The 26,547-nt window shown below is 36.1% G+C and overlaps 1 protein-coding gene across 1 annotated transcript in view; it reads left to right on the top strand.

Annotated features, from left to right (window-relative positions):
- r (carbamoyl-phosphate synthetase 2, aspartate transcarbamylase, and dihydroorotase rudimentary) overlaps nucleotides 1-25,021 on the top strand; it is a 186,212-nt gene extending 161,191 nt beyond the window's left edge. The window contains exons 36-45 of the mRNA XM_067269235.1: nucleotides 3,721-3,817; nucleotides 4,475-4,671; nucleotides 4,860-4,937; nucleotides 5,015-5,156; nucleotides 10,342-10,412; nucleotides 22,146-22,271; nucleotides 23,086-23,241; nucleotides 23,311-23,412; nucleotides 24,587-24,681; nucleotides 24,760-25,021. Of these exons, the coding sequence (XP_067125336.1) occupies nucleotides 3,721-3,817; nucleotides 4,475-4,671; nucleotides 4,860-4,937; nucleotides 5,015-5,156; nucleotides 10,342-10,412; nucleotides 22,146-22,271; nucleotides 23,086-23,241; nucleotides 23,311-23,412; nucleotides 24,587-24,681; nucleotides 24,760-24,862 (1,167 nt within the window). The 3' untranslated portion in view covers nucleotides 24,863-25,021. The remainder of the gene's footprint in view (nucleotides 1-3,720; nucleotides 3,818-4,474; nucleotides 4,672-4,859; nucleotides 4,938-5,014; nucleotides 5,157-10,341; nucleotides 10,413-22,145; nucleotides 22,272-23,085; nucleotides 23,242-23,310; nucleotides 23,413-24,586; nucleotides 24,682-24,759) is intronic.
- Nucleotides 25,022-26,547: the final 1,526 nt, after the last annotated feature.

Consider the following 26,547-nt stretch of genomic DNA (forward strand, 5'->3'; position numbering starts at 1 on the left):
GGAGTTTTTTAACATTAATGCCTACGTAAGTCGGCCGGGACCACAGTTTTCTGTGGTCTCGGCCGACTTACGTAGGCATTAATGTTAAAAAACAGATGACGTATGTGGAGTCGACTGTACATGTAATTTAATGAACTTTTGTTAACAGTGGATACTGCTTATTCCTAATTAGTACACTAAATGAAATCTATTGTATTTTAATTTTATTATTGGGCTGAAATTTGAAAAAATTGTAGATATAACTTCCCACTGTTGTCCATCTGTTTGTCTGTCTTTCCTTAATCTTGAGAATGGAGTTAGATAGATGAAATTCAAGACCAGATATGGAAACCTTAGGGGCAGGAGACCCTGATTAACTATATATGAACTTCTGATGCAAACTGGATGTCATATTATTTCAATTCAATTTTCCCCTGAAAGGAGTTAAATAAATGACTGGCAAAACTCTATTGCTAATGGAAAAATATGATGTACAGGGACAAGACACTACTGTACTAATTTGAGGTGGAGAGCATATATTAAATTAAAAATATTATTCAAAATTGCAGCCTGGCATTGTGATGATGTCACAATAAATAATTGCTTATTGTGTAAGTAAATTCTTAGTGTGCTCCTTGACATTTTTATTAATTTAATGCTTTTAAATAAATCATTTTATTTTATATAAAAAAATCAAATTAAACAGTTTTCATTAAAGATAGGATAAGGTGTATCTTTCACTTCTTACTTCTTTTCATCACGTCGTTTACTAGTTAAAACAAACATTTTCAGCCACTTAAGTGGCCTCATTAGCTATAAATAAGCTATTTATGCCTGATGAGGATACTTAAGCAGCTGAAAACATTTGTTTTAAGTAGTAAACTACATAGAAAGAAGTAGGAAGCAAAATTCCTTGTTCAATGCTGTCTGGAGGAATATTTAGCAGTTCAAATGGAACTAAATATGCTATGGTGACATTTTAAACATGCAGAAGACATTTCTGTAAAATAAAATTAATATACCTCAATGCTATGGCACTTTTCTTGCTGCAAGCAAAGAAAATTTGGTTCTTTGCATAAACATGTATTGCAGTCAAATTTTGGATGTAAAAATGGCCATAGCTGTTAAATGGCATTCTTATCAGTTACAATGACCATCAACTTGCTGGAATGCACATTTCTTGAGAAGCTATTTTATGAAAACAACAGTTATGCTGCCACTGCATTTCAGAATTTACATTGATGAGCAGTGGCTCCACAAGCACTCACAAGAATGATTGTTCAATTTGAGAAATCTGGACATTTGGGAGTTCAATTCAATCAAGAGCACAAACCTATCACTTTGCAACAACAGTTATTGTTGAACAGCCAATGAATGAAACATATTAACATTCAGCAGGAATAAAACATGGACAATAGGTAGGCCTGTGATAAACCCATATTTCAACCATATCATTTTTTAACATGATGCAGAGATGACAGGTTGAAACATGGGTTTATCACAAGCCTACTTATTGTCCATGTTTTATTCCGACTGCTTCCGGTGACTCACACTGCTATAAGCTGGCTGGGTTTAGAGCCTTCACACACTGCTCCAACGCTAAAGACACTAAAATAGAATTGGAGCATATTAACCTATCCCATGTTGAAATTTTTCTCTGTTGTGTGTGGCCACCATGTTGAATTTTTATCGATGTTAAGCCTAACGTTGCCTGCATTGTGTTCACAAAACAATGTTAGCTTTTCTCCATTGTCAGTCATATAAGCAGAGGACGCATGATCACTAGTCACAGTCTCGAATCCTCGACGATCACCGCCCGATTGGGCATTGAAGTCTCCAATCAGTACCTTCGGGTCACGATTCAGAATACCATCAAAGATGTCTTGGAGCTGCTCATAAAATTCATGTTTTATTGTGACCTCCACATTGTTGGTTGGTGCATAAACCTGCACTACAGTCGCTTTGGCATGTCCATGGGTAAAGCGAGGTGTGGTCCTCCTTCGACGCCTGCAGATTGTTCTCGGTCGGCACTTGTGGAGGAAGCAAGCTGGGTATCTCTGTGGAAGATCGTGCAGCAAGCAGATCTTCTCCCTTCAAAATATCATCGAACAATGCATTGAGTATCGACACCCATTAGCTATCAATTTTATTTTCCATTGGCTTCATTGATTTCAAGAAGGCTTTTGAACATTGTCAAAACAATGTTCAACACGAGTCCCTCTGGCAGATCTTGCAATTATATGGTGCCGACAAACTTTGTCGCCATTTTCAAGGCCTTATACCTGCATTCAAGTTGTTGCATCAAGACTGAAGGTGGTCATACAGACTTCTTTGAAATTATGACAAGAGTCATTCAGGGTTGTGTCCTGTCCCCTTTCCTCTTCCTCATCACCCTTGATTATGTCATGTGGTGGGCAGAAGAGTCTGGTGCATGCTTTGGGACTGGCATCCACTGGTTTAACCAGGACCATCTTGGAGATTTGTTTTTGCTATCAGTATCACCCTATTAGAGGAAAGCGAGACAATGCTACAGCACACCACAGCCGCATTGGGTCGGGAGGCGCACAAAATGGCCTCGGGATAAACGTCACGAAGTCGAAAATTATGCACATATGTAACACTGCCCAAACACGAGGAGTAATTGTCAGAGCATTGACGGAGCAACGATTGGAGGATGTGGAGTGATTTACCTACTTGGGTAGTGTTATTTTTCAAAATGGTGATGCAGAAATAGACGTGAAGTGCTGCATCAGAAAAGCAGTGACAGTCTTCTGGCAGATGAACAAAATCTGGTCCTCATCATCCATCTCTTTGAGAATCAAATTTTGCCTGTTTACTTCCATTATGATTCCAATAGCTGTTTATGCTAGCGAGTCCTGGAAGACATCAGGAAACATCAATAGAAGGCTCGACGTCTTCCAACAGAGATGCCTAGAACAAATCCTAAAGATCCAATATTTAGATCATATCACCAATGAAGAGTGCAAACTTCTCCAAAGGTATGTGCAAACTTCATAACATTGTCACCCATAGAAGAGTCTGACTGGCCAGCCACATTTTTCATATGGAGAACAACAGGAACCCTAAGACAGCCACGAAATGGGTTCTCCCTGGTGCTAAACAACCACGAGGATGCCCCAGGAATACTTGGCATAGAACTTTTCTTCAAGATTTGAAGATGCTCAATATGACTTGGGAGGAAGCCGAAGCCTTCGCCCACGATCAAAATCAATGAAAGATAATTGCTGCCCGGTATGCTCTCTAGCATTGGAGGAACTACTACTACTACTACTACTACTACTACTACTACTACTACTACAACATATTATTTGTTGAAAGACCATGTATGGTGTTTAGTTTGAATTTAAAATATAGTAATATTTTAAACTTAGTACAAGCATAAGTGCATTTTTTTTTCCATTCTTTAGAAATACGAATGCCAATGAAAAGAGGACAGTTAAAAATATGAAAATTTAACTTTTAAGGCCAGATAATATTTTTAACTGTTGTATTATAAAGGCCTTTCATTGATTTATCTAACTTTCTTTCCCCAGAAATTCAGATAGTTTATCTATCTGATTTTCTGGGGAAAGAAAGTTAGATTAATCAACAAAATGTAATAGTAGGACTCATAATTTTGTAATTACTAGCAATATGATGTTCAAACAAATTATATAAAAATTATAAATTTTCAGAATTTAAAAAATATCAAAAATTCTTAATATTTAAAAATTTTTTTAGAACTTAGATGACTCTACAAACAAAATCCAAACAAAACCCAATTTTCCAGTCAGCTTGGACAAGAAGAGAAAAGAAAGTTTCAAAGTTCTTGCAACAGGTAAAATTAACTTGTGTCATTTCTTATAAAAGAGTTAAGAATAAAGAAAATTCTGTCATCTGAGCAAATGGAAATTATTATTAAAAATACCGTATTTTATACAGTTTAAGCATATGAACTTCACAAAGTAAATGCTTTTGCAATGCTTAAAACATATATTTCAAGTAAGACAAATAAACTGATTTATTAATAATTTAATAACAACAATTACAGAAAATTAGATGTATTGAGTATGGCACAACAATAATTCTAATAAATCAACTCATTTTTTTTTTTTTTTTTTTCTAATTTACCACACTATAGTTTGGTGTATAAAATTTGAACAGATAATTAACTTGCAATCACTTTACAATTGATAGGTTGGTTTTTACATTTAATCTATCTGCTGGAACTAATACAGAAAGTGTCTGTGAGTATTCAATAATCACCATTGTTTGAACGTGCAAATATATTTCTATCAAACTCAAAATGCCATTCTATGCTCAAAAATTCTTCTGTTTTCTCTAAATACTTAATATTCACACAAAGCATATTGGTTTGAAACTTGCATTTTTCGATATTAATTAATTGAATTTTGCATAAATGAGAGTTACCTATTTGTTATTTTAAAATCTTATTGTAAGAATTTTATATATGTATATATATTATACTTAATAGAAATGTATAGTCAAATGTTTCAAGAACTGGGCATAAAGAATTCCACCCCGACGAAGATTTCGGAAAATAATGTCGGCACCGCACTGTCGCCTCTATCTCATCCTGCCGTCACCTCGATCAATCATCCGTTTTCGCAGATTAATAGCGGACTGCAAGGACAACATATATTATCTGTGGAATGTTTCACGAGAGATCAAGTATATATTTTGTGTGTCTTTTTCTGTAATTGTATAATATTTTTATAAAAGCTGTAGATTGATCAAATTAACATTTAAAAATTACTAAACTAAAAAACTTTAATTGAAAATTTTATTATGAATTTATAAATCACATAATCTTTAACTAGCTCACTTTGACTGTTAAGAGTAAATTATAAATTTTCCAGTTACATGGACTTTTCAATTTGGCACACGTATTCAAATTATGGGTCCAAAAAGATAGGTTGTTGGATCATATTCTGAAGGTATAACCGTTTATTGAATATTAAATTTTCCTCTTGAACTCCTTCAATTACTGATTTTGTAATTTATTGTATCTCAGGGAAAAGTGATGGCTTCCATCTTCTACGAAGTGAGCACCCGCACCAGTTGCTCCTTCTCTGCGGCCATGCAACGACTCGGCGGTCACGTCGTCCAGATGGACGAATCCACATCCTCTGTGAAGAAAGGAGAAACCTTGGAAGGTAATTTGAACGTTATGAAAACAATTCTCAAAATAAATATTTCCCCCTTTATAAAAAAAGAAGTATTTAAAGGCTATTAAAGAATGTTGCCTTGATCTTGATCTATAAACAGCATTTAAGTTGAAAACATATAGAAATAGTCCATTGTATATATTTAAAATGTTTCTGATAAATGAGTCTTTGTCATTTAATTTTTATTCATTTACATTAAAAATTTAATCTTATTACATCTTCAAAGATGTAATAAGATAGAAAAATTGGGTTAATCGCAATTTAAAAGTGGATATGGGTTATCTTTTGATTTTAAACTGTAGTTATGAACTCATCAAACAACCTTTCCTTTGTCTACTAACCTAGAAGTTCTTTAAAAAATCACGAGAAATACTTTATACACTATACATAGTCATTTGTCTTTATAATTTTTCCAGAAATCACGTAAATATATGGGTAAATATATGTATGCCTTCTCAACTATTTTCTATACATCAAACCTCATTTTAATTGAACGTTGATTATAAAACAGGTATATGAAGCATTTTGTGTTCTGTTGTATAGCTTATGCAATAATTATAATACATATACCAAATTTTGTCTGTAGGGTCCTCTCACGTCAGCAATTCTTCTAGAAAATATTCACATATTTAGAGACATTTTTAGTGCAAGAAAAGAGTGTGCAAACATTAGGGTTTATGTTTTGTATTGACACACACGAGATACAATGCAATTATCTTTCATTTTTGACAAAAATACAATGGCTCTCTGGAACATATCACTAATTAGCAAAGTGAATATCTTCTTCCCTAAGTTTTCTGATATTTAATACTAAGAAAAACTCTCTTGCCTACTGCCAAATATAATCAAGCATTTTGCAGAGGTCATTATGTTTTTGGTAGAAATTGGAATATTGTTTGGCCACTTTACTAGGACATCTGAGCATTTGGGAAAGGATGTCTCCTCCTCTTTTTGTTACGCTACTAACTTTTCATCAACGGGCAAATACTGGTTACTTGGAAAATATAACAATGGCTCTGATCTGTCAAACTTTAGCATTCTGCAGTTCTGCAGATCAACTTTTTCCTTTTGCACAGATAACTTTCTATTTGTTCAATGCTTGAAATCTCCAAATGACATTTCATGCATACGAAAAGGCTTTTGGCTTCACGTTTCTTTGTTAAATTTATCCGATCGGAGACCATAAAGACAAACTGTGAGATAATTGGCCGAATTATGAAACTATAATAAGGCTAAGTTAATAATTAGATATGAATTAATTTGTCTAGAGATAGGCAGTTAAGTTGCCATTTCATGATAATTTTAATAATTATAATAAATTAATATTTGATTTATTATAATTATTTATGGAAGAAAAGAATTGGCTAGAGCAGAACTCAAGTCTGCTGTGCAAATGTGTTGCCAGCTACACTACCTAGACCTCCATCTGATTTTTGCTTCTGGAATAATTTAGGATATAATCATACAGGTTGATTATTACAGCCCAATAATTTGGCAGATCTGGTTTTAATCAAAAATTGGGTTTATGATGATGATGTCTATTTGATTCTAAGGCATGGATAAGTACTAAATAGAAAAATGTTACAAATGTCCAAAATATTACTATATTAAAGATTTTATTTTGTCCTCTATTGGAATCTGAGAAGGCAACTAAATGTTTGTATCCTGATCACAATTTCTTTGAATCTCTTCCAAAGCATGACATAACATCGTACGAGCCTCCAGTAGCTGTACTCTCGGGCCATACACACAGACACGGCATCATCAGTGTTACAAACTTACAATTGTCTTAAATAGAACACACTTTCTATAGGAATTAGAAGAATGTAGCCTACTTCTAGCACAAAATTACTTAGAATTTAATTATTAACAGTAGAAGTAAAATAATTTGATCAATATAGCAATTGTTTGGCTTATTATTAAAAAACATCAAGCTTTGAGGTGTTTGTAGATGAATTTTCTTGAATTTCTGGAGCAATCCTACCTAGTGTTCCTTAATGTTGCACATGCCCCTATCACTTGAATGTCTTAACACAAATTACAAAATTTTCAATATATAAGTAAAGGTATGCAAGAATAATGTTATACACTTAAAGTGGTGTATCCAAAATATGATGACACATACTCTGAAGATGCAAAAATTGGCTTTGGTTGAAAATTCAAATTTTGTTGCATTTGCTTCTTTTACAGTCAGCCCTTCAAATGATATTATTACACACTTCTATTTGAACTTATATCTTGAAAGCTAACAAATTCCTGATAATTTTTCTCTTTTTATATATATATATATGTAGAGAACTATTTAGAAGCCAACCATCAATTTTAGTGTATTAAGTTCTCTACTGTGAATAAGGGCTAAGTGATCATCTCTCAAGCCCATGTCATTGAATATTGTAGAGTCTACTGGCAACTTTCTTAATCAAAAATTATTTGCATTAACACAATCATTGACCACTTCTTTAGTTGACATCTGGTAGGGTAATTATTCCTGCTGAGAGTCATCATACTAGCTATGTTGTCTCATCAACCCTAGATAGCTTTCCAAACATCCAGTTTACTACAGATACTATTTATGTCAAAATTTAAATACTACTATTGTAACTGGAGAAACACTAAAGTTATGTAATACACCCAAACTCCAGCAACTAAAGTGAAATATTTACAATGTGGAATGAATGATTAAAACATTCTTCACAAACATTGTTCTACATTCAAAAGACTATAGAACCTGAATAGCGAGGCTTAAGACCACCGAAAACATTTGTTCAACATTGTAAATATTTCGCTTTACTGCTGGAGTTGGGTATATTATGTAAGTTTGTTAAAAATTTTTTTCAGTTTATTTTAGCATTATTAACCAAATGATGATTCCAGGTTAACTTTTGATCTAGAACTTGGCTAATTAATATAATTAACACTGTATAATTTGATTTGTTTAATGGGATACAGCAACACGATATGTGGGTGGTGCCTTCTGGCAGGATTCTCTATGGGAAACTGGCCTCTATTTGATGTTACAAATGTGAAAAAAAAATTCAGAAATCTCCATGTGACCTGCCATTTTGTGAGGTGCAAACCTGTAACCAACTGCCAACGTTTGAAGGTTTTATCCAACCAGTGGGCCTACATAATTTGGACTATAGTTTATTTAAGATTATTTAAAGTACATGGCAAAAGATTGTGACAAATGCAATGCCTCTTTACATGTTTATTTCTCAATTAAATCACAAAATTTGTTCACAGTCACAAACTACAAACTTGATATTTATGATTAGTTGTGAAAATTAGCACTTAATCATTGTTCCATTCTTGACAATACTTCTCAAGTCAATGGATGAGTCATGCTGCTCACAAGTGACTCCACTAGCTCAGCATTGATCATGTTTCAAACCTCTTGCACTTTGAATAAAGAACTCTTCACAATGAAGTTTTCTTTTTTGGATCTTAAAGCTCCAGCTATTTCTTGATAGCCCACAGGTTTCAATTGGGTTAATATCAGGGGTTAAGGCTGGCCAGTCCGGGACATTGATGTTGTGGGTCCACAAACCATTTGGGCACACCGTTTTGCTGCTCTGTCCAGAAGGTTGCACTATTTATGTATCTTTCTGAACAGAGTAAATCCATTGTCTCCAAAAGACATTCATGCAAGATGTTTTGATATTGTTCAGCATTAATGGATAGAAATAAGCTAAATAGTGTAAACAAAACAAAGAAATGGAGACTAAAAACAAAGAGCCAATTAATTGGAATGTCTAGAATTGTCAGTCTTGTTGCACTCATGATTAGAATGTTTTGTTTTTGTTGTTTTTAATATTTTATCTCTTAAATCTAGAAAAAAGAAAAAACAAGTACTTGTATACCAGGATTACACTGTAAATTTTTACATAACATTTTCTAACAGTAATTAGATTAACAAAACAGAATTTTGGCATTGTATTGGATGGCCTAATCATTGTAGTTCACCATACTTTCATATAACCAATATAATCCATTTGTGGAACAGATAGGTTCTGTTTCAAATAGTCAATTTTTTCCATTTTGCTTAATTCATAATTACATATACTACAATGAATTGCTAACAGAAATAAAATGAAAACAGCAGGGGATGACAGAATGTTTGAGATGTCTTCTAAACTATTGCTAAGTGACAAATTTTCAGCAGTAACTCAGAAGTGTGGATTATGTGTTGTTTTTATTTTTGTTCTGGCAGTTTGCTCTGAGTTATACACAGATAATTACTGTAAATTCAAACAGAAATTTAATAATGACCTAAAACATAGATTAAATATCTAGATTATCCAGAATGACAAAATTTTAATGTGTTTGTTCTTTATTTAACAAACAATTCAATCCTTAAACCTTATAAAATGAGCCTGTTATTTCCATTAATTCAAAACTGACACGCACATAAACTGGAACTGTAATGTTCAAACACCTAAAAGCAATTTCCAGCAAACAACAAGTAACAATTTACTGGTCAAACATTTTTGGCCACAATTTATCAGCCCTCATCAGGAACGAATACAAAAAAAAGTTTTATCATTCGAACATTGCCACATTCCAATTTTTAAATATTCACAAAGATTTTCAACTGAGACAGTGACACACCATTTACATCATAAATAAAAGAAGCAATTTTTACAAGGGGTAATATTATAAAATGAATTTATTAATAATAATGACTTTTGTGGCAGTCTAAATAATAATTCCAGGCTTGTGGAACTGGAATACAGTCTGAGTTGATACAATTTCCATTCCTGTCAGCTATATAAATTTCTAAGGCCTCTAACGATTGTATGTCGTGTCGGTCAAAGACCGTGTGTAAAGATGGTCTCGTCCCAACGGGGAACCTCCGGTTTGGTGGCATAATGGGCAAGAGCTGTGTTTTCCATTAATTCTTAGAAAACATTCTCTGTACCTCCTCAAACATGAAAAAACATAAAAGTCTATGGATATATTTCTTCAAGAATTTGGAATGCCATGTGGAATTTTCAATATGTAGCAACAATGCTTTAATCAAAATCCCATAATATTATACTCATTAAGTAGAAACAGATGTAGTTAAGAGATCTGTTGTTAAACAGTATGCCAAGGATATTTATCTTAGGTTTACTCCTTAATGATACTTTATCAATATATGATTGTTTATATATATATATTTTTTCTTTTACAGATACAATTACAGTTATGTCGGGTTATAGTGACGTTGTTGTTTTGAGGCATCCCGAGCCAGGTGCAGTTTTGGTAAGTTTATGGATATATTGATAACAACAATAATAATTGTTGTTTTCCATTACTGTTTGTGGAATTTACACTCAAACCTGTTTTTGTGCGGTCTATTTTTGTGCGATTTGTTTTGTGTGATTTTTTGTGTGCAATATATGAATTTCAATCAAATTGGTATACTGCACAAAAATAATTGCACAAAACACATTGCACGTATAAAAAATCGCACAAAAAAAGACCACACAAAAACAGGTTTGAGTGTATTTGTAGTATGGTTGGTTTGTGGATGTCTAATTATTTGTATTTCTTTGCAAGCTCTTGGTGTATTATATTTGCTACTTGATTATGTCTGTGTAAATAATATGTCTGGGCCAAGAGCCTGCAATCGGAAGTGATGTGTTGTATAGTTTCTGGCATGATGTGACATTTGTGAGTGTTGTATCTCTGAGTATGTGTTTTCTGTAGTTTTAGTATTTATGACCTGATCCTGTATGGCAATCATGAATCCTTCCGTCTCCCCAAAGAGGCATCCCCGAGCTAACCAGCTGTTTGACGCAGTTTTGTCAACAAAATCCTGGGCCAGATCATAAAAATGCCTGCCATGGAGTGCTTTTCGAGTCCACGATTGCTTAATGGTCTATGCTTTTTATGTGTTGTGTCGTGTCCATATGATGTGAGTGTAGGTTTAATGGTGTGTTATTCGAGTCTGATAGAATTACTGCTTTATGTAACTGTTATGTTTCTTGTTTTTTGTAGAAAAACTCTCGCAGTGACTGTATTTGTTTGTAGTGAAGGTTAATTATGTCAATCAGGCCACATCCACATGGAAGGGTTAACCTTTCTGTGGCAGATTTAGGATGATGATGTTTTTGCTTAGTGAGTGTTGTTCTTGTTTTCCTTTGGAGTTGCTTAAGATCTGTGTGAGTCCAATGTATAACTCCAAAAGACTATGTGAATACTGGGATGACAAATGTGTTTATTGCTTTAACTGTGTTCTGAGAATAGCATTTAACCTACTTTGGTATTCTTTAATTAATCTTTGCTTTATTTGTGTATGTTCTGTTAGTTTGGCCTGTTAGAATCCTAAATACTTGTCGCCTTTCTTCCATGGAAGAAGGCAACAAGTATTCTACATGCCTTCTTCCATGGATTCAGTAACATCTCCATTTCCAAATGCAAAATCTTCTTTCTTCAGGATTCTTTTTTCTATGTGAAGTGTTTTGCATTTGTCTAGGCCAAATTCCATTTGTATGTCCTTGGTGTATGAATGTGTGATTTGTAGGAGTTGATGAAGTTGTTTTTGTGTGGATGCATAAAGTTTTATGTCGTCCATGTATGTGAGATGTGACATTGTAAACTGTGTTGTTTTTTCGTGTCTGATATTGTAACCATATTGCGTGTTGTTTAACATGTTGGATAATGGGTTTAGGGCTAAGCAGAACCAGAGAGGACTCAAGGAATCTCCTTGAAAAATGCCTCACCTAATAAATATTTGGTTTGTTTGTATGGAAGTGTTATGAACCCTGAGACGTAGTGTTGTTCTCCAGTGCTGCATAGTGTTTTGAAAGAATGCAATGAGTTATGGATGTATTTTGTACATGTGTAGAATATGTAGCAGCCAACTGTGTAGAATGCTGTCAAATACTTTTCTGTAGTCTATATATCCCATGTGTTGTTTGTGTGCTTGCCGTAGAGTGACTGCATCTATGAGTAACTGTTTTTTGCATTCTCTGTGATTCCTACGACAACCTTTTTGTTTTTCCGTAAGAATGTTGTGTTCTTCAACATGTTTGTATATTTGTTTGCGATACAGGATGTCAATAATTTGTAGAGTGTTGGAAAACATGTAACTGGTCTGTATTGTTGTTTTTAGGTTTCATGTAGGTGATGCCCCGAGTAAGAAATTTTTGCATGTCTTGTGGATTTATGATAATGTGTGTTAGATGTTTAGCTAGTTCTTGGTGTAGTGATGTAAATTTTTTGTACCAGAAATTGTGAATGTTGTCTACACCAGGTGTTCACAGCATAGCGAATGTCTTGTATGTTTATTTCAGCATAGGGCATAGTTGGTATGTTGTGCAAGTTTCTGTTCTCCTCCTCCATCCAGCCTGCATCAGCATTGTGTGTGACTAAATAAAACTATACTTGCTTACTGAAGAGACAATATCATAAAATAAAATAAACAACCATTCAAACCTGCAGCAAAAATTCTTTAATCTTAAGAACGTTTTCAAACGCATTAAGCATCCATCTTCAGTTACTTCTTTAAATCAAATATGAAATTCGAACAAATATTATGTAAATTAACGGTACGATTACAATAAATAAATAAATAAAATAAAATAAAGTACAGGATTATCGTAATTTACAAAATTATGCCAATATTTCATAAACAAATAAAAATAAAATAAAATAAAAATAAAACAAAAAATAAAAACGAAACAAAAAAAAACCAACATGAGGTTTAAGTCAATCACGGATTATCGCAGTATTTTTTTACAATTACTCTCATCCGTCATTAAGACTTCTAAGGGCTAGAAAGCCCAACAACATAAAACAAGACCAACATCAGCTCTAGGATTATCGTACTTCTATGATTAGTCCAAATCATCGCACAAAGATTTCCAAGCTGTGGAAAGCCCATCATCGTCCCTATAATTAATGCATTGCGTACTTCTCTGCGTTCTGTGGATTTCCAATTTTCAAAAAAAAAACTTTATTGCGTGTTTCGATCTAGTAGACCTGATTATAGAGGCTTGGACCCAAAAGACCGTGATGCCCTGCTGCTTAGCATAATTGGCCAGGACCGTACTATCAACCGATTTTTCCACCGACCGCATGTGTTCATTAATCCTCTTTTTTAAATTTCTCAATGTTGCCCCTATATGTACTAATTTAGAATTGAACCTATGATCCCGTAATGGTATCGAATAAATTCCTGTTAGTGAGTTACACTCATACTTCATCTTATCATTCCTTAAAAGCTTGTATATAGTCGGATTGCGTTGATAAATAATTTGCAAATTCCTACTCCTGGAAATCCTCTTAACTAATGGCTTAAGAATAAGAATGTAATCGAGGATCACTTTTTCTCTTGGTTGGTTACTATTCGTCCCACGTGTTTGGTTATGGTCCTTCTTGATGAGAGCATCTATTTTTTCTGTTCTGTAGCCATGTTGCAAAGCCGTTGTTTGGATGTACTATAGTTTTTTAATTGTATCCAAAACATCTGTGCAGTGTGTGTGTGCTCTCTGTATCCACGAGTGAAATACTGCCATCTTGATATGCCCAGAGTCTGCGGAGTTCCTAGGGATAACGCTTGGGAATGATGTCGGTTTGCGATAGACATTTGTGCGGATTTCCCCTCCTACACATGTTATAGTGAGATCCAAGAAATTAACGCTGTTATAACTTTGCTGATCCAACTCTAGAGTTAAACCATAGGGGTTTTGATTCATTAAATCTATAAACTTTTTGATGTTGCGATTGTCCTTCCACACAATAAAGATGTCATCCACGTATCTCACGTATAATAAAATATCATGCTCTACTATCGGGAGAATACTGCTTTCTAGATTGCGGAGTACCAATTCGCAGAGTATATAAGACATAGGGCTACCCATCGGTACTCCTCGCCCCTGTATGTAAGTTTTGTCCTCGAAGCCAAAGAAAGATGTGTGACATATCAAGTCCTCTAATTCCAAGATCTGGGTGTGGTACTTTGCAGCGTTCTTAATATTGGCGAATAAAAAGTCCCGTAAGGCACAAAAGCAAGGAGGCAGCTTGATTGAGGGGTATAACATCTTATAATCCAATACTGTCAAACACTCCTCATTCATGAGCGCAACATCCTCAAGTTTTTGGATCAATTCTATCGAGTTTTTGATTGAAAACGGCAAAACCTGCATATTACTTTGTATAAATTTAGGAAGTAGTTTTTCTATCTTGAACGTCGGAGCATTACACTTTTCCACTACAGGGCGTAATTGAGAACCCATTTTATGCGTTTTTCCGAAAGCAAATATTCTCGGAGTCCTGGGAGCTTGTAAAGTGGCAGCACCCATATGTAGCAGTTTCGCTAGAGGAGTTATGGTGAATCTTACCGCTCTTTGTTGCAATGCTTCCAAGTAATTATTCGGGGTAAGATGACATTCCGTGCTATCGATGTATTCATTTAACTTTTCCCTATACGAGCTTCGTTTGATGAGTACAAGACCTTTCGATTTGTCGCCTATAAGAGAACCACATCGTTTTTTTGGAGCCATTCCTTTGTTTCTTTAATGCGCTGTTGGAAAACTATATTTGTTGAGCTGTTACGTTTTACTTTTTTGGCATATATTCTCGTTTTCCATCTGTAATAATCCTGTGTGGTTAAGTTCATACCCTTTATGAGATTTTCAACATTTGGTATAATACTTTCCGGGCGTATTAGAGGTGTCGGAGGAAAAGAAGGGCTGTGCTCCAAGGCGTCAATCAAACACTGCGGTGGAATAATGTTGTCCCAAGCGGTTAGAAATATATCTTTTTTTACCCTCGGTTTAATATTTTGGCATTTAAAAAGCCATTTTAGCTTTTCAACGTATGTGCGTTTCAGCCTTGTTTTCGAGGAAAACTCCAAATCAATCACCCTACTGTTGACCTCTTCAAGGATAGCTTGATCTTTCACATATAAATCATTTTCCAAATTTATGGTGGCACGTAACAACCCATAATAACACCTTCTTGCAATTCTAATTGCCTTATTGAGGCATAAGAACTTCAATTTTGGTAACAAACTGCGACAATCCAAAGGAAGGTTGATGCGATGAATTGACATTGGAAAAACTCTGTTTAAACGGCACTGTATAAGAAATTCGAATTTCATTCTTGCTTTGCATAATTTCAGAACGCCCTTTCTATAAGTTTTGCCCGGCGGAGCCATTAACTGAATAAATAAAACTATACTTGCTTACTGAAGAGACAATATCATAAAATAAAATAAATAGGTATATATAATATATAAATAAGTAAGTTCTAAATTAGTATATATAGGGGCAACATTGAGAAATTTAAAAAAGAGGATTAATGAACACAAGTGGTCGGTGGAAAAATCGGTTGATAGTACGGTCCTGGCCAATTATGCTAAGCAGCAGGGCATCACGGTCTTTTGGGACCAAGCCTCTATCATCACTAGATCTACTTGCACGTGTACCCGCCTCCGCTCACATCACGACAATCAACCTGAAGATGAGACATGGATCCCCGTCTACTAGATCGAAACATGCAATAGTTTTTTTTTGAAAAATTGGAAATCCACAGAGCGCAGAGAAGTACGCAATGCATTAATTATAGGGACGCCGATGGGCTTTCCACAGCTTGGAAATCTTTGTGCGATGATTTGGACTAATCATAGAAGTACGATAATCCTAGAGCTGATGTTGGTCTTGTTCTATGTTGTTGGACTTTCTAGCCCTTAGAAGTCTTTAATGACGGATGAGAGTAATTGTAAAAAAATACTGCGATAATCCGTGATTGATTTAAACCTCATGTTGGTTTTTTTTTGTTTTGTTTTTATTTTTTGTTTTTTGTTTTATTTTTATTTTATTTTTATTTGTTTATGAATTATTGGATAATTTTGTAAATTACAATAATCCTGTACTTTATTTTATTTTATTTATTTATTTATTTATTGTAATCGTACCGTTAATTTACGTAATATTTGTTCGAATTTCATATTTGATTTAAAGAAGTAACTGAAGATGGACGCTTAATGTGTTTGAAAACGTTCTTAAGATTAAAGAATTTTTGCTGAAGTTTGAATGGTGGTTTATTTTATTTTATGATATTGTGTGTGACAGCACTGGACCAAAAAGAAGACCAATATGTTGTGAGTTGTTCTTCTGTTGGTGTGCCACTGTGCTGTGTATCAGTGTTTGTTTTGTTACCAGTAAACAAAACCACAAAGGGACACACCGTACAATATAAGACTGACTTCTAACTCAAAACCAAAAACGCTACATAATTTGACAAAAAAACGTCCTTCACTAATGTTTTCGAACCCAGTGGTTCTTCTTCAGGTGAAAACAGACAAAATTAAACAACATTCGATGGAATGAATCATTTTTTTGAACAAATTCTGTAATCGAATTTTCGTGGAAGCCCGTGCAATCTTCGTCGTTGTTTGCACCTAAGCTGTTGAGTATAACCCTTGCTTCTACATTCACGGAACATCGGGGATGTAAACCACACATACAGGAACCACTTACAGGTGTTGAAAACGAAAAACGATAAAACGTTGTTAACGTTTTCGTACTTTGGAAGTTCTTCTTCAGACGATAAAAAACGATGAACGCAGATCCAAACATAGAATGAATATTTTTAAACGAAATCGAATACTTCATGTTACAGCTGGTTGATCAGACATGCGCATTTGGTGCGGGTAGATGACAATTAAAGGTCCGTGTCGATGAGGGCCTGCCAGGCGACGGACAAATTGAGCTCTTCTTTATAGTTTACACAGGTGGTGGCGCGGCTAGATTTGTAAAGGAGATAGCCTCCAACCACCTTAGGTGTTCAGGGTGAGATGAGGTGATGATGAGCCTCGCTTGGTTGAGGGCCGCCTCAATGTCAGGATTGGCCGCGTTGGTTGAGAGAGCCGTAGAGTTCCTCCCATGTAGAATATCTGCATTGTGCTCACGTATTCTGATTCCCAATGATCATTTAGTTGAACCAATATAAACAAGGTTTCTGTCACACCTCTGATCTTTAAGAGGTATAGAGTAAACGCTCGGAAGTCTGTTGGGATCGGAGGGAATCCTTCCTGTTATAGAGGATGTCCAAGATGGTGGGACATCTTCTGTACGTGATCTTAATACAGTGTTTGTTGGCAATCCCCTTATATAACGAAGCCATGTATGGATTATATGTGACGGGGATCCATGTCTCATCTTCAGGTTGATTGTCGTGATGTGAGCGGAGGCGGGTACACATGCGGAGCGACGGTGACGATTAATCAATCTATTAATTAGCTTGTGGTACCCATGGATGGTTGCTAGGTGTTTGATATGTTCCAATTTGGTGGCCAGTGCTGCTGGAGTGGACGAATGCGAAAACACCCTCTTAATTAATGTGTTGAATGCGGCGGTCTTGTATTGGAAAGGGTCACATGACCCAACCAATATGTAAAGGGAGGCCATACCTGGTTTACAGTAGACCGAAGTGTGTATAGACAATCCTTCAGTGATGATGTTTAGATCCAAGAAGTGGACCCCGTATTGTTAGCCTGTTCTAATTCTATGGTCAAGCCATAAGGGTTGTCATTAACTGATTCTACAAATACCGTCACATCCGGTACATTTCTCCATAAGATGATTATGTCGTCAACATATCTTTTATACAAGATGATGTTAGGAAGATACTGCAGTAGGACCTTTTGCTCCAATTGCCTGATGACCATCTCGCATAAGTCTACAGCTACTGGGCTCCCCATAGGGACTCCTCTTTTTTGTGTGTAAACTGCTCCATTGAACATAAAAAACGAGTTATAGCACAACGTGTGGGCCATCTCCAGCACTTGTTTGTGCAAAGTGTGATCTCCAACAATTTTGAAGAGGAGGTCCCTGAGAGCGCAAAATGCTGGGGGGAGTTCCAGTGATGGGTATAAAGATTTAAAATCCAAAATGGTGATAAATCTTGGAGGAGAGGGAAGATCCTTAAGGAGAGAAATGAGGTCTACCAAGTTAGCGATGTTGTGCGAGTAGTCTTCCAAGAGGGGGGCTATCAATGAGTGGGTGCCCCTCTCCAGTTTGTGAGTAGGGGCTCTAGCTTTATCCACCACCGGTCGTAGTTGCCAACCTCGTTTATGGGTATTGGCGAATGCGAGAGGCTGGGGGTGTTGGGGGAATCAACAACGTTACTCAATTCCAGGCGTTTAATTAGTTTCGAACAGACTAATCTCTTGACACTGGATTGTAGTTTGTCAACCATATCATCTTATACCTTGTTGCACTGTGTGAGATTAAAGTATTCCGTTAAATTTCGCTCATAAGTGGTATGTTTCATAAGGACCAATGATTTAGATTTATCCGCTCTGACCATAGTTATGTTGTTAAGTCGCATCCACCTGGTTGTGTGCCATAGTTTGTTTCTCAACTCTGCCACTTCAGAGGGTTCCTTAGCCTCTTTGATTTTGAGTGTGGCCATCCACCTATAGTATTCTTTTTGCTTGTTGGGCAGGCCTTTAATTAGGTTTTCTAAGTCAGGAATGAGGCTCCATGATCCGGTTTCAGGAAGTGGAGGTGCAAAAGACGGTCCCTACTTCAGAATGTCTACAACAAAATCGGGAGGATGTAGGTCATCCCACACGATGAACAGAAATGTCGGGTGATCGTGATACCTGGCACCTGGAAGCGTAATATCTATTGTAGTTTCTTGGCGTACTTTCTCCTGAGGTTGGTATTTAATCGATCTTGGATGGACACCAGACAGGCATTCTTCCATGTTAACTCTTCCAGGTCCCGTAGGAACAACAAATCCTCAATCTCCACGAGATGTGCTAATTTAGAAAACGCTTTCTAGTAGACCGGGTGGCCCTGTTAAGGCACATTAATTGGACCTTATTGAGTAAAGGCTTGCTACCGGGAGGTAGTCGAATGTGATAAAAGGACATGGGAAGTGTTCGATTCTTCTTACATTCCGTCAGAAATTGCAATCGAGCTCTGGCTTTAGTTAGAGCAACGAGCGTTTTATGATAATTTCTAGCTGACATTGCTATATGGTAAGCTTCTACATTCATGGAACACCGGGGATGTAAACCACACGTACAGGAACTACTTACCAGTGTTGGAGCTCTTCTTTATAGTTTATGCAGGTGGTGGCACAGCTAGATTTGTAAATGGAGATAGCCTCCAACCACCTCAGGTGTTCAGGGTGAGGTGAGGTGAGGTGATGATGAGCCTTGCTTGGTTGAGGGCCACCTCGATGTCAGGATCGGCAGCGTAAGTTTTTGTTTTTTTGTTTCCAACACCGGTAAGTGGTTCCTGTACATGCGGTTTATAACCCTTGCCTTGTCATGCATCATATATGAGAGTTTGCCACGCTATCGATAAGGATATTTCATCTTTACTGTTGATATAATTTTCATTATTATCTGTACTACCGCATTGGCACAATATGCCACAGACACTGATATACAACCATTATTCAATGAGGCAAAGATAATATACACCATGCAGCAGCCACTCCATTTGTGCTGGATGGAAGCAATTTATATACATAAAACAGACAAAAATGAAAATTGTATCAATAGTAAAGATGAAATATCCTTATCAACAGCTTGGCAAACTCTCATATATGATACATGACAAGGCAAGGGTTATACTCAACAGCGCAGGCGCAAACGACGACAAAGATCGCACGGGCTTCCGCGGAAATTCAATTGCAGAATTTGTTCAAAAAAATGATTTGTTCCATCGAATGTTGTTTAGTTTTGTCCGTTTTCATCTGAAGAAGAACCACTGGGTTCGAAAACGTTAGTGAAGGACGTATTTTGTCGAATTATGCAGCGTTTTTGGCTTTGAGTTAGAAGTAAGTTTTGTTACCAATTTGTCTGTAAAAGAGTTTTTCATTGTTTGTAAGTTTATTATTATGTGTTGGGTTAAGTGAGATATACTCGGTTAGCGCCGGTGGCTGTGTACTGTGCCGGACCAAAGTCAAGGCATAGTAACCAAAACAGAAATTAAAGAAGCGTATCAGTGTGTGTGTCTGTATTCAGGAATTTTCTCACAATATGACATGTATTCAATATAGTGGCCTTCTGTAGTGTGATGTATGTGTTTCTATTCAATTGTAATGTGCCCAGGCTTTTGTGTAGTGTGTGTGGTATGACACCTGTAGAGGAGAGAACAACAGGTTCAATAAGCACCCTATCCATCCTCCACAGACGCCTTATTTCCTGGGCGAATTCTGTGTACTTGCTAATTTTTTCAGTGCATGAGTTTTGTATATTGTGAGTGTTTGGAATGGATATGTGTATAATGTATGTGATTTTATTGTGTTTGTCAATGAGTGTGATGTCTGGTCTGTCGTGGTAAAGTGTTTTATCTGTGATTATGGCTCTGTCGTAGTACATTTTGTGCGTGTTGTTTTCCAATACTGTCAGTGGAATGTATTTGTAGTACGGTTCGTGAATGTCTACTAATTTGTGTTTCTTTGCAAGCTCTTGGTGTATTATATTTGCTACTTGATTATGTCTGTGTAAATAATCTGTTTGTGCCAAGAGCTTGCAACCAGAAGTGATGTGTTGTATAGTTTCTGGCATGACGTGACATTTTTTGCATGTGTCATTTGTGAGTGTTGATTATTATTATTATTCTGGGTGTGCATGAAGTCTAAACCAATGGAAAAAATGAACAAGAAATGAAAGGAAAAAACATTAACATTAATGAGCAATAACTATACAAACATGTTCAACTTGTCTACCATCATTGTTTACATTTTGCTGAAGCATTTGACTATGGTCTCCTGAATTCTGTGCAACATTTCCAGATGCAAGGACTTAAACTCAAAGTTGATGCAAATTTCTGATTTTCACTGCATACATCTGCACCTTGAAAATTTTCCAAAGGGAATTTCTCCAGCATGTCAAGCTTGCAGTGACCACAGAGTCCATTACCCGACTTTCCATTTGGTTTCAGACTTTACACACACCCTGAATGTTTAGTCTGTTAAATTTAAAATGATAGGTATTAACTTAATTATGTAATTGTTTATGTTCTTTACACACATCATGCCTTCATCATTTTACATTAATTTCAGTCATATTTGCAAAAACTTCAAATTATTATTAAATACATACAAAAAACTGAACCCCAGTTATTTTAATGATAAGATAGCCAAGTTCTAGCCTGATAGTTAATCCTAATTAATTTACAATATTCTGAGAAAAAGATGACCTGAATATAATTATATTTTGTAAATTAATTGGTCTGGAAGTAAAGATTGGACAGAAGTCCAGTAGCATAATTGTTAATGCATCCTCATCATCAAGCAGAAGTTACAGATTCAAGTCCGACTCTGGTTTGATCTTTCTTACAAAATAGTCTAAATTAAATACAAATGCGTCGCACTAACATTATATAGCCTTGCAGATAATATTTAGAACGTAACACTAACGTTTTTGACCCGTTTCTAGGATCATTTTCGGGTGTTCTATAAATTTTTCCGGTGCAATATGAGTTTGATTCCGATTTTTAAACGTTCCAGTCTCCAATGCTTCTATCTTCGAAATTTATTTTTTTAAAATTCCAAAATTTAAATCTCCAAAAGACGTGCACCGTGCCGGCCGTTATAGCGTCGCGCCGGAATCGAACTCGTATCACACCGGAAAAATTTATAGAACAATCGAAGAAGACCCTAGAAATGGGTCAAAAACATTAGTGTTACATTCTAAGTATTATCTGCAGGGCTATATAAGGTCTGTGTGACGTATTTGTATTTATTATCGCTTTGTTCGTTGGATGGATTTGATAGTCTAAACTAATTTATTTATTTCTGATTATGAAATTTAATACAAGATTGCAGTATAACCATCTACTTTTAGTCCAAATTATGTAATATCTATCTAATTAATTAGCCATATTCACACCTGATAGTTAATCAGATTTTATCATTTGATTCTGCAAATATTTTTTTTTTTTTTTTGAGCTCTAGAGAATCAGCAAATTAATTCCAAAAATTTCCATCAATATAATAAATATTCATTTTTATTTACAGAAAGTTGCTAATGTGTGTCAGAAACCAGTCATTAATGCGGGTGATGGAACAGGAGAGCATCCAACTCAAGCACTTTTGGATGTTTTTACAATACGAGAAGAGATCGGAACTGTTAACGGGCTAATTGTAAGTAATGTATTAAAGTGGTTTTTTAAAAAATTACACTATTTGATTCGTTATTCCTTGTTAAATTACTGGTAATATGTTTATTGAAACAAACATTTTGTTAGAAGTCTTTATTTTTTCTAAAATTTTTAGAACTTTAATAAAAACATTAGCATAAATCAGATTTATAAGTATATTGAACTCTATTAGGATGGCCATATTTTGAGGTACCCAAGTTAAAATCCAGTCTAGATTTTTGCTTTCTCTTGAATAGTTTGGGTCTGATGTGTTGTTCCCCTTCCCACTCTGTGCTGGTCAATTCTGTTTTGTATATATCTATTCATAACAAGCAAATGCACCAATGGCTGAGCAAATAAAACTACCAAATGTTGGTAGTTGATCCCAGATTTGCACGAAAACAACAAGCTGGCCATGTGGAGTTTTCCGGCTTTTCTTTATTTGTGTAATGCCCGAATAGGGGCCGTTTTCCATAGAAGAGTACCCCTTCCACGGAGGATCCCGTCGAGCCGTAACAATCATTATCACAATTACTTATACCGTACGTAGTCTGCAGTGTGACTTTCTTGGTAATCAATCGGCCATATCAAATTCTAGCAGTTACGAAGTTCTTGTGGTCCAGTTTTGTTTTTGCTAAACTTTTTTACAATAGATTTTAAAAGTCAACCATTTCTTATTGATTATTAATTTATGAGACAGAAGAATAATTGCAGCTTCCTTTTAACTATGAAATACTTTCTAGAGTTTAAATTGTATTGATTTATACTCTTAAATAGAAGCATCAGAGCAGTATGCAAATTTTAAATTGCTTTTACAGATAACGTTGGTCGGAGATCTAAAACACGGAAGAACGGTCCATTCCCTGGCTCGTCTCTTAACCCATTACAAGGTGCAGTTGAGATACGTTTCACCCGATAATTTGAAAATGCCAGAAAATGTAGTAAATTATGTTTCTTCAAAAGGAATTTCTCAAGTAGGTTAAGTTATTTTTTGATTAATTTTTTAGTTTTAGCATTAATTTAAATGTATTTGTATTTAATAGGAAGAATTTTTCTCGTTGGAAGCTGCAATCCCAGAAACGGACGTCTTATACATGACTAGAATCCAGAAAGAGAGATTTACGTCATTAGACGAGTTTAATAAGGTAATTAGCATAATTCGAATGATTTTCTTGTACAAATTTAAGCCGAATATATAGTAATAAGTCTATTCTTCCACTCTATAACACTCTCGAACCGATCGAAAAACAAGCAAATTTGTAAAACTTTGTTCTCGGCACCTCGAAATTTACCCGGTAAAACCACACGCGGACCAAAATTAGAGCACGGCGTTTTCGCCAAAAAATTTACACGCTCGGGGAGCGGCTCGAGGCACTCCGTCTGCAGGTTCGTCCGGCGTTCGAGAATAAACTCCGACACGGCAGCTCGGAGCAAAACTACAAGTCGAAGAGCCATTCTAGAATCGTCTGCAAACTATCCACAGACCACGTTACGTATTAAACCAATTCTCGAACTTAGGTCCGTACACAGTTTAAGAATGTTGTTAGTGCTTTGTTGTTAGTGCTTTATTGTTAGAGAAAGGGAAGGTGGTTGTTGTTATTTTATGCTTGTAGCAACCTCCGTCTTTTGGAAGTAATATATACAAAAGCCAAGTAATGGGGCATTGTGTATTATAAAGAGGAATTCTTTTCCCAGTCTGCTAGAAAGAAACAGTAAAAAATGCCTTCAGGCAGAAGAGATTGCGTTAGAATGCTAAAACAGATGATAAAAATAATTTTTGCAAATTATTTTCATCTTGTGGAAAGCACCACCCCAGCTTGAAGTTTTTATTTGCCAATTGAAAATGCACAAAAGTGAAAAGTGATTCGAGGATATTAAAGTACAAAAGATCGAGTCGTCCAAAAGTCCCGGACTATCTGCGATTAGTCCCGATTTCAGTTTGGAAGCATACCAGTTAGTGATTATATGACCGACTTGTATAATTTTACTAACGACAATAACTTAGTCAAAACTAGTAAAATGGTAGAGGAAGACTCTACCATTTTCTCGGGCATTGGCATTTGTAGGTATAAAACAAGGGTCTCGTACAGCAGGGTTTTACTCGAATCCGAACCGGTGGATATTGTTAAAGACGGACCACATTTCTTCCAACTCATTAGCTGTAGATCAAGCCCATTCGTAACGGACAAATAGACTATTTGTACAGCCCGTAGCATACCAATGCTTGGTGTCGACAAATCAATTGATACACGAGATGCAAGATATTTCAGTTAAATGATAAACTGTGGAAAAAATAATATTTAATTTGTTTATACGTAGGCTTGCGGTCATTTCGTGGTGACTCCCGAATTAATGACAAAGGCCAAGAAGAGAATGATTGTCATGCATCCTTTACCTCGAGTTTTTGAAATCAGGTACATCATTATTACATTATACCTCGTTATTAAAATAGAATTTTGTTATCATTCGTAATCTTTTTACTTTGTTTTCAGTCCCGAATTTGATACAGATCCTCGTGCTGCCTATTTCCGTCAGGCGGAAGCGGGAATGTACGTTCGAATGGCACTCCTGGCCGTCGTTCTCGGTCGTTCTTAAACCATTCCGTCTTTTTAACACTTGTATAGTTACGCATTCCGAGTTGCTTGTAAATTTTACAATTTTTTTATAATTGGGTACCCATTTGTAGCAAAAGTAATTTTCTATTGGATTTGTTACGAAACTTTTGTATTGAAATAAAATATTTTGTCATTTTTATTACTTTATATTTACTGTCTTTAAATACAATGGGTGATCGGTTAACGAACACAATCCGTTTCAATACTTTGTTCGTTAACCGATTATCGATTTACCATAGGTGTTTATGGGAACTCGATTAATTCGTTCCGGAGACCCCAAAAAATAAAAAGCATATACTTTCTTACTACGTTTATTTATACGTAATAATAAAAATACACGTATACACACACTTGCATTTTTATTAGTCGTGTTTTTTGTTTGTGGGGGTTTAAAAATCTGTCTAATGTCGATTGCTTTCTCTCTCCGGGATTTTCAGAAGTAATTAATAGCATCGTAATCGTAGAGATCCCCGAGCCTATTAACCCGGTTTGTATGCCATTTTAAGAGCGTCGATCCGACATCCTCCTCCTTTTCAAAAGATCTTTAATTAATAGCAGATCTCGGCATTAATCCTCTTTTTGAGAAGAAAACATCTCGCCGAGTTTTTCGGTGTTCTTCATTCGAGAGTTCTCGGCGTTCTTCCGCTGTCAGATCCGTTTCGGGTTCCATTACGAGCTCTTCGACGTTCTTTATTTCTCAGATGTGATTTTTGTTACTCCTTCGGCTGCTCGAGTCTTCTCGATTACGCAGTACCTTTCTTAGATAAGATCGAACTGCGGCCTACTGTAGATTTGTTCGAGCCATACTGCCCGGCAACATCGGACATCTGCCCACTCTCTACCTTCGCTATTATACTCACCTTTCGAAAATAAAAGCCGACGCAAAACTTAACGAGTGCCCGCCCGACAGTCTGGCGAATACTATAAAAGAATTGTTTCTGTCGGAAAAATAAAAGGCTGGAATTACGAGGGAGTATTTCAAAGTTCGAGGAATACTCTCCGATCGGTATATATCGGATCGAGCGTCGACGTCGACGTCTCCCGCGCTCCGAAAAGTTCCGAATCGTTGCCCGAAGACGAGGAAAAATCAATCGGTATTTGCTATTTCCGTCGCTTCTTTTTGTGTTTGTTCGGCGAAGCGTTCGTCGTCCGATCGTAAAAATCTTTCGCAGAAGCGTTCGTTAACCGATCACCCACCGTACTATGTTTTCCACGTCGCAATTGCCAGCCGAATAACAGACATACGCCACGGCCGGACGGACGAAGATCGCGCTATCTGTCGGGAACGCGTGGGTCGCATTCCCGGTCACTCGACCCCACCCCCGCGTCGTGCCAGTCCCGTCTATAACGGATAAAATCCGAGACTAGTCACGCGATCCCTAGTACAAATAATTTGAGTATCTTAGGCCGAGACTCCACTAACGTAAAAACTTTTAATCACGCGATCTATTTGCGTTTGCGGCGGAGATCCGGCTAGCGAACTTTTTACGGCGACGGTGCCGTCGAAGTTACGCCTTTACGGTCGTATACGCGATATATCGACATAAAGATAACGCTTATATCGTACGGGTTTTTTCCGTACTATAATTACAAATGTAGTAAAAATAATATCTTTACTTTCGTATACAGTCAAACCTGTTTTTATGCGGTGGCTAGGGACCGCGT

This window comes from Centruroides vittatus, unplaced genomic scaffold, assembly GCF_030686945.1.
Source record: "Centruroides vittatus isolate TY-2023 unplaced genomic scaffold, ASM3068694v2 contig_349, whole genome shotgun sequence".
NCBI classification, from domain to species: Eukaryota; Metazoa; Arthropoda; class Arachnida; order Scorpiones; family Buthidae; genus Centruroides; species Centruroides vittatus.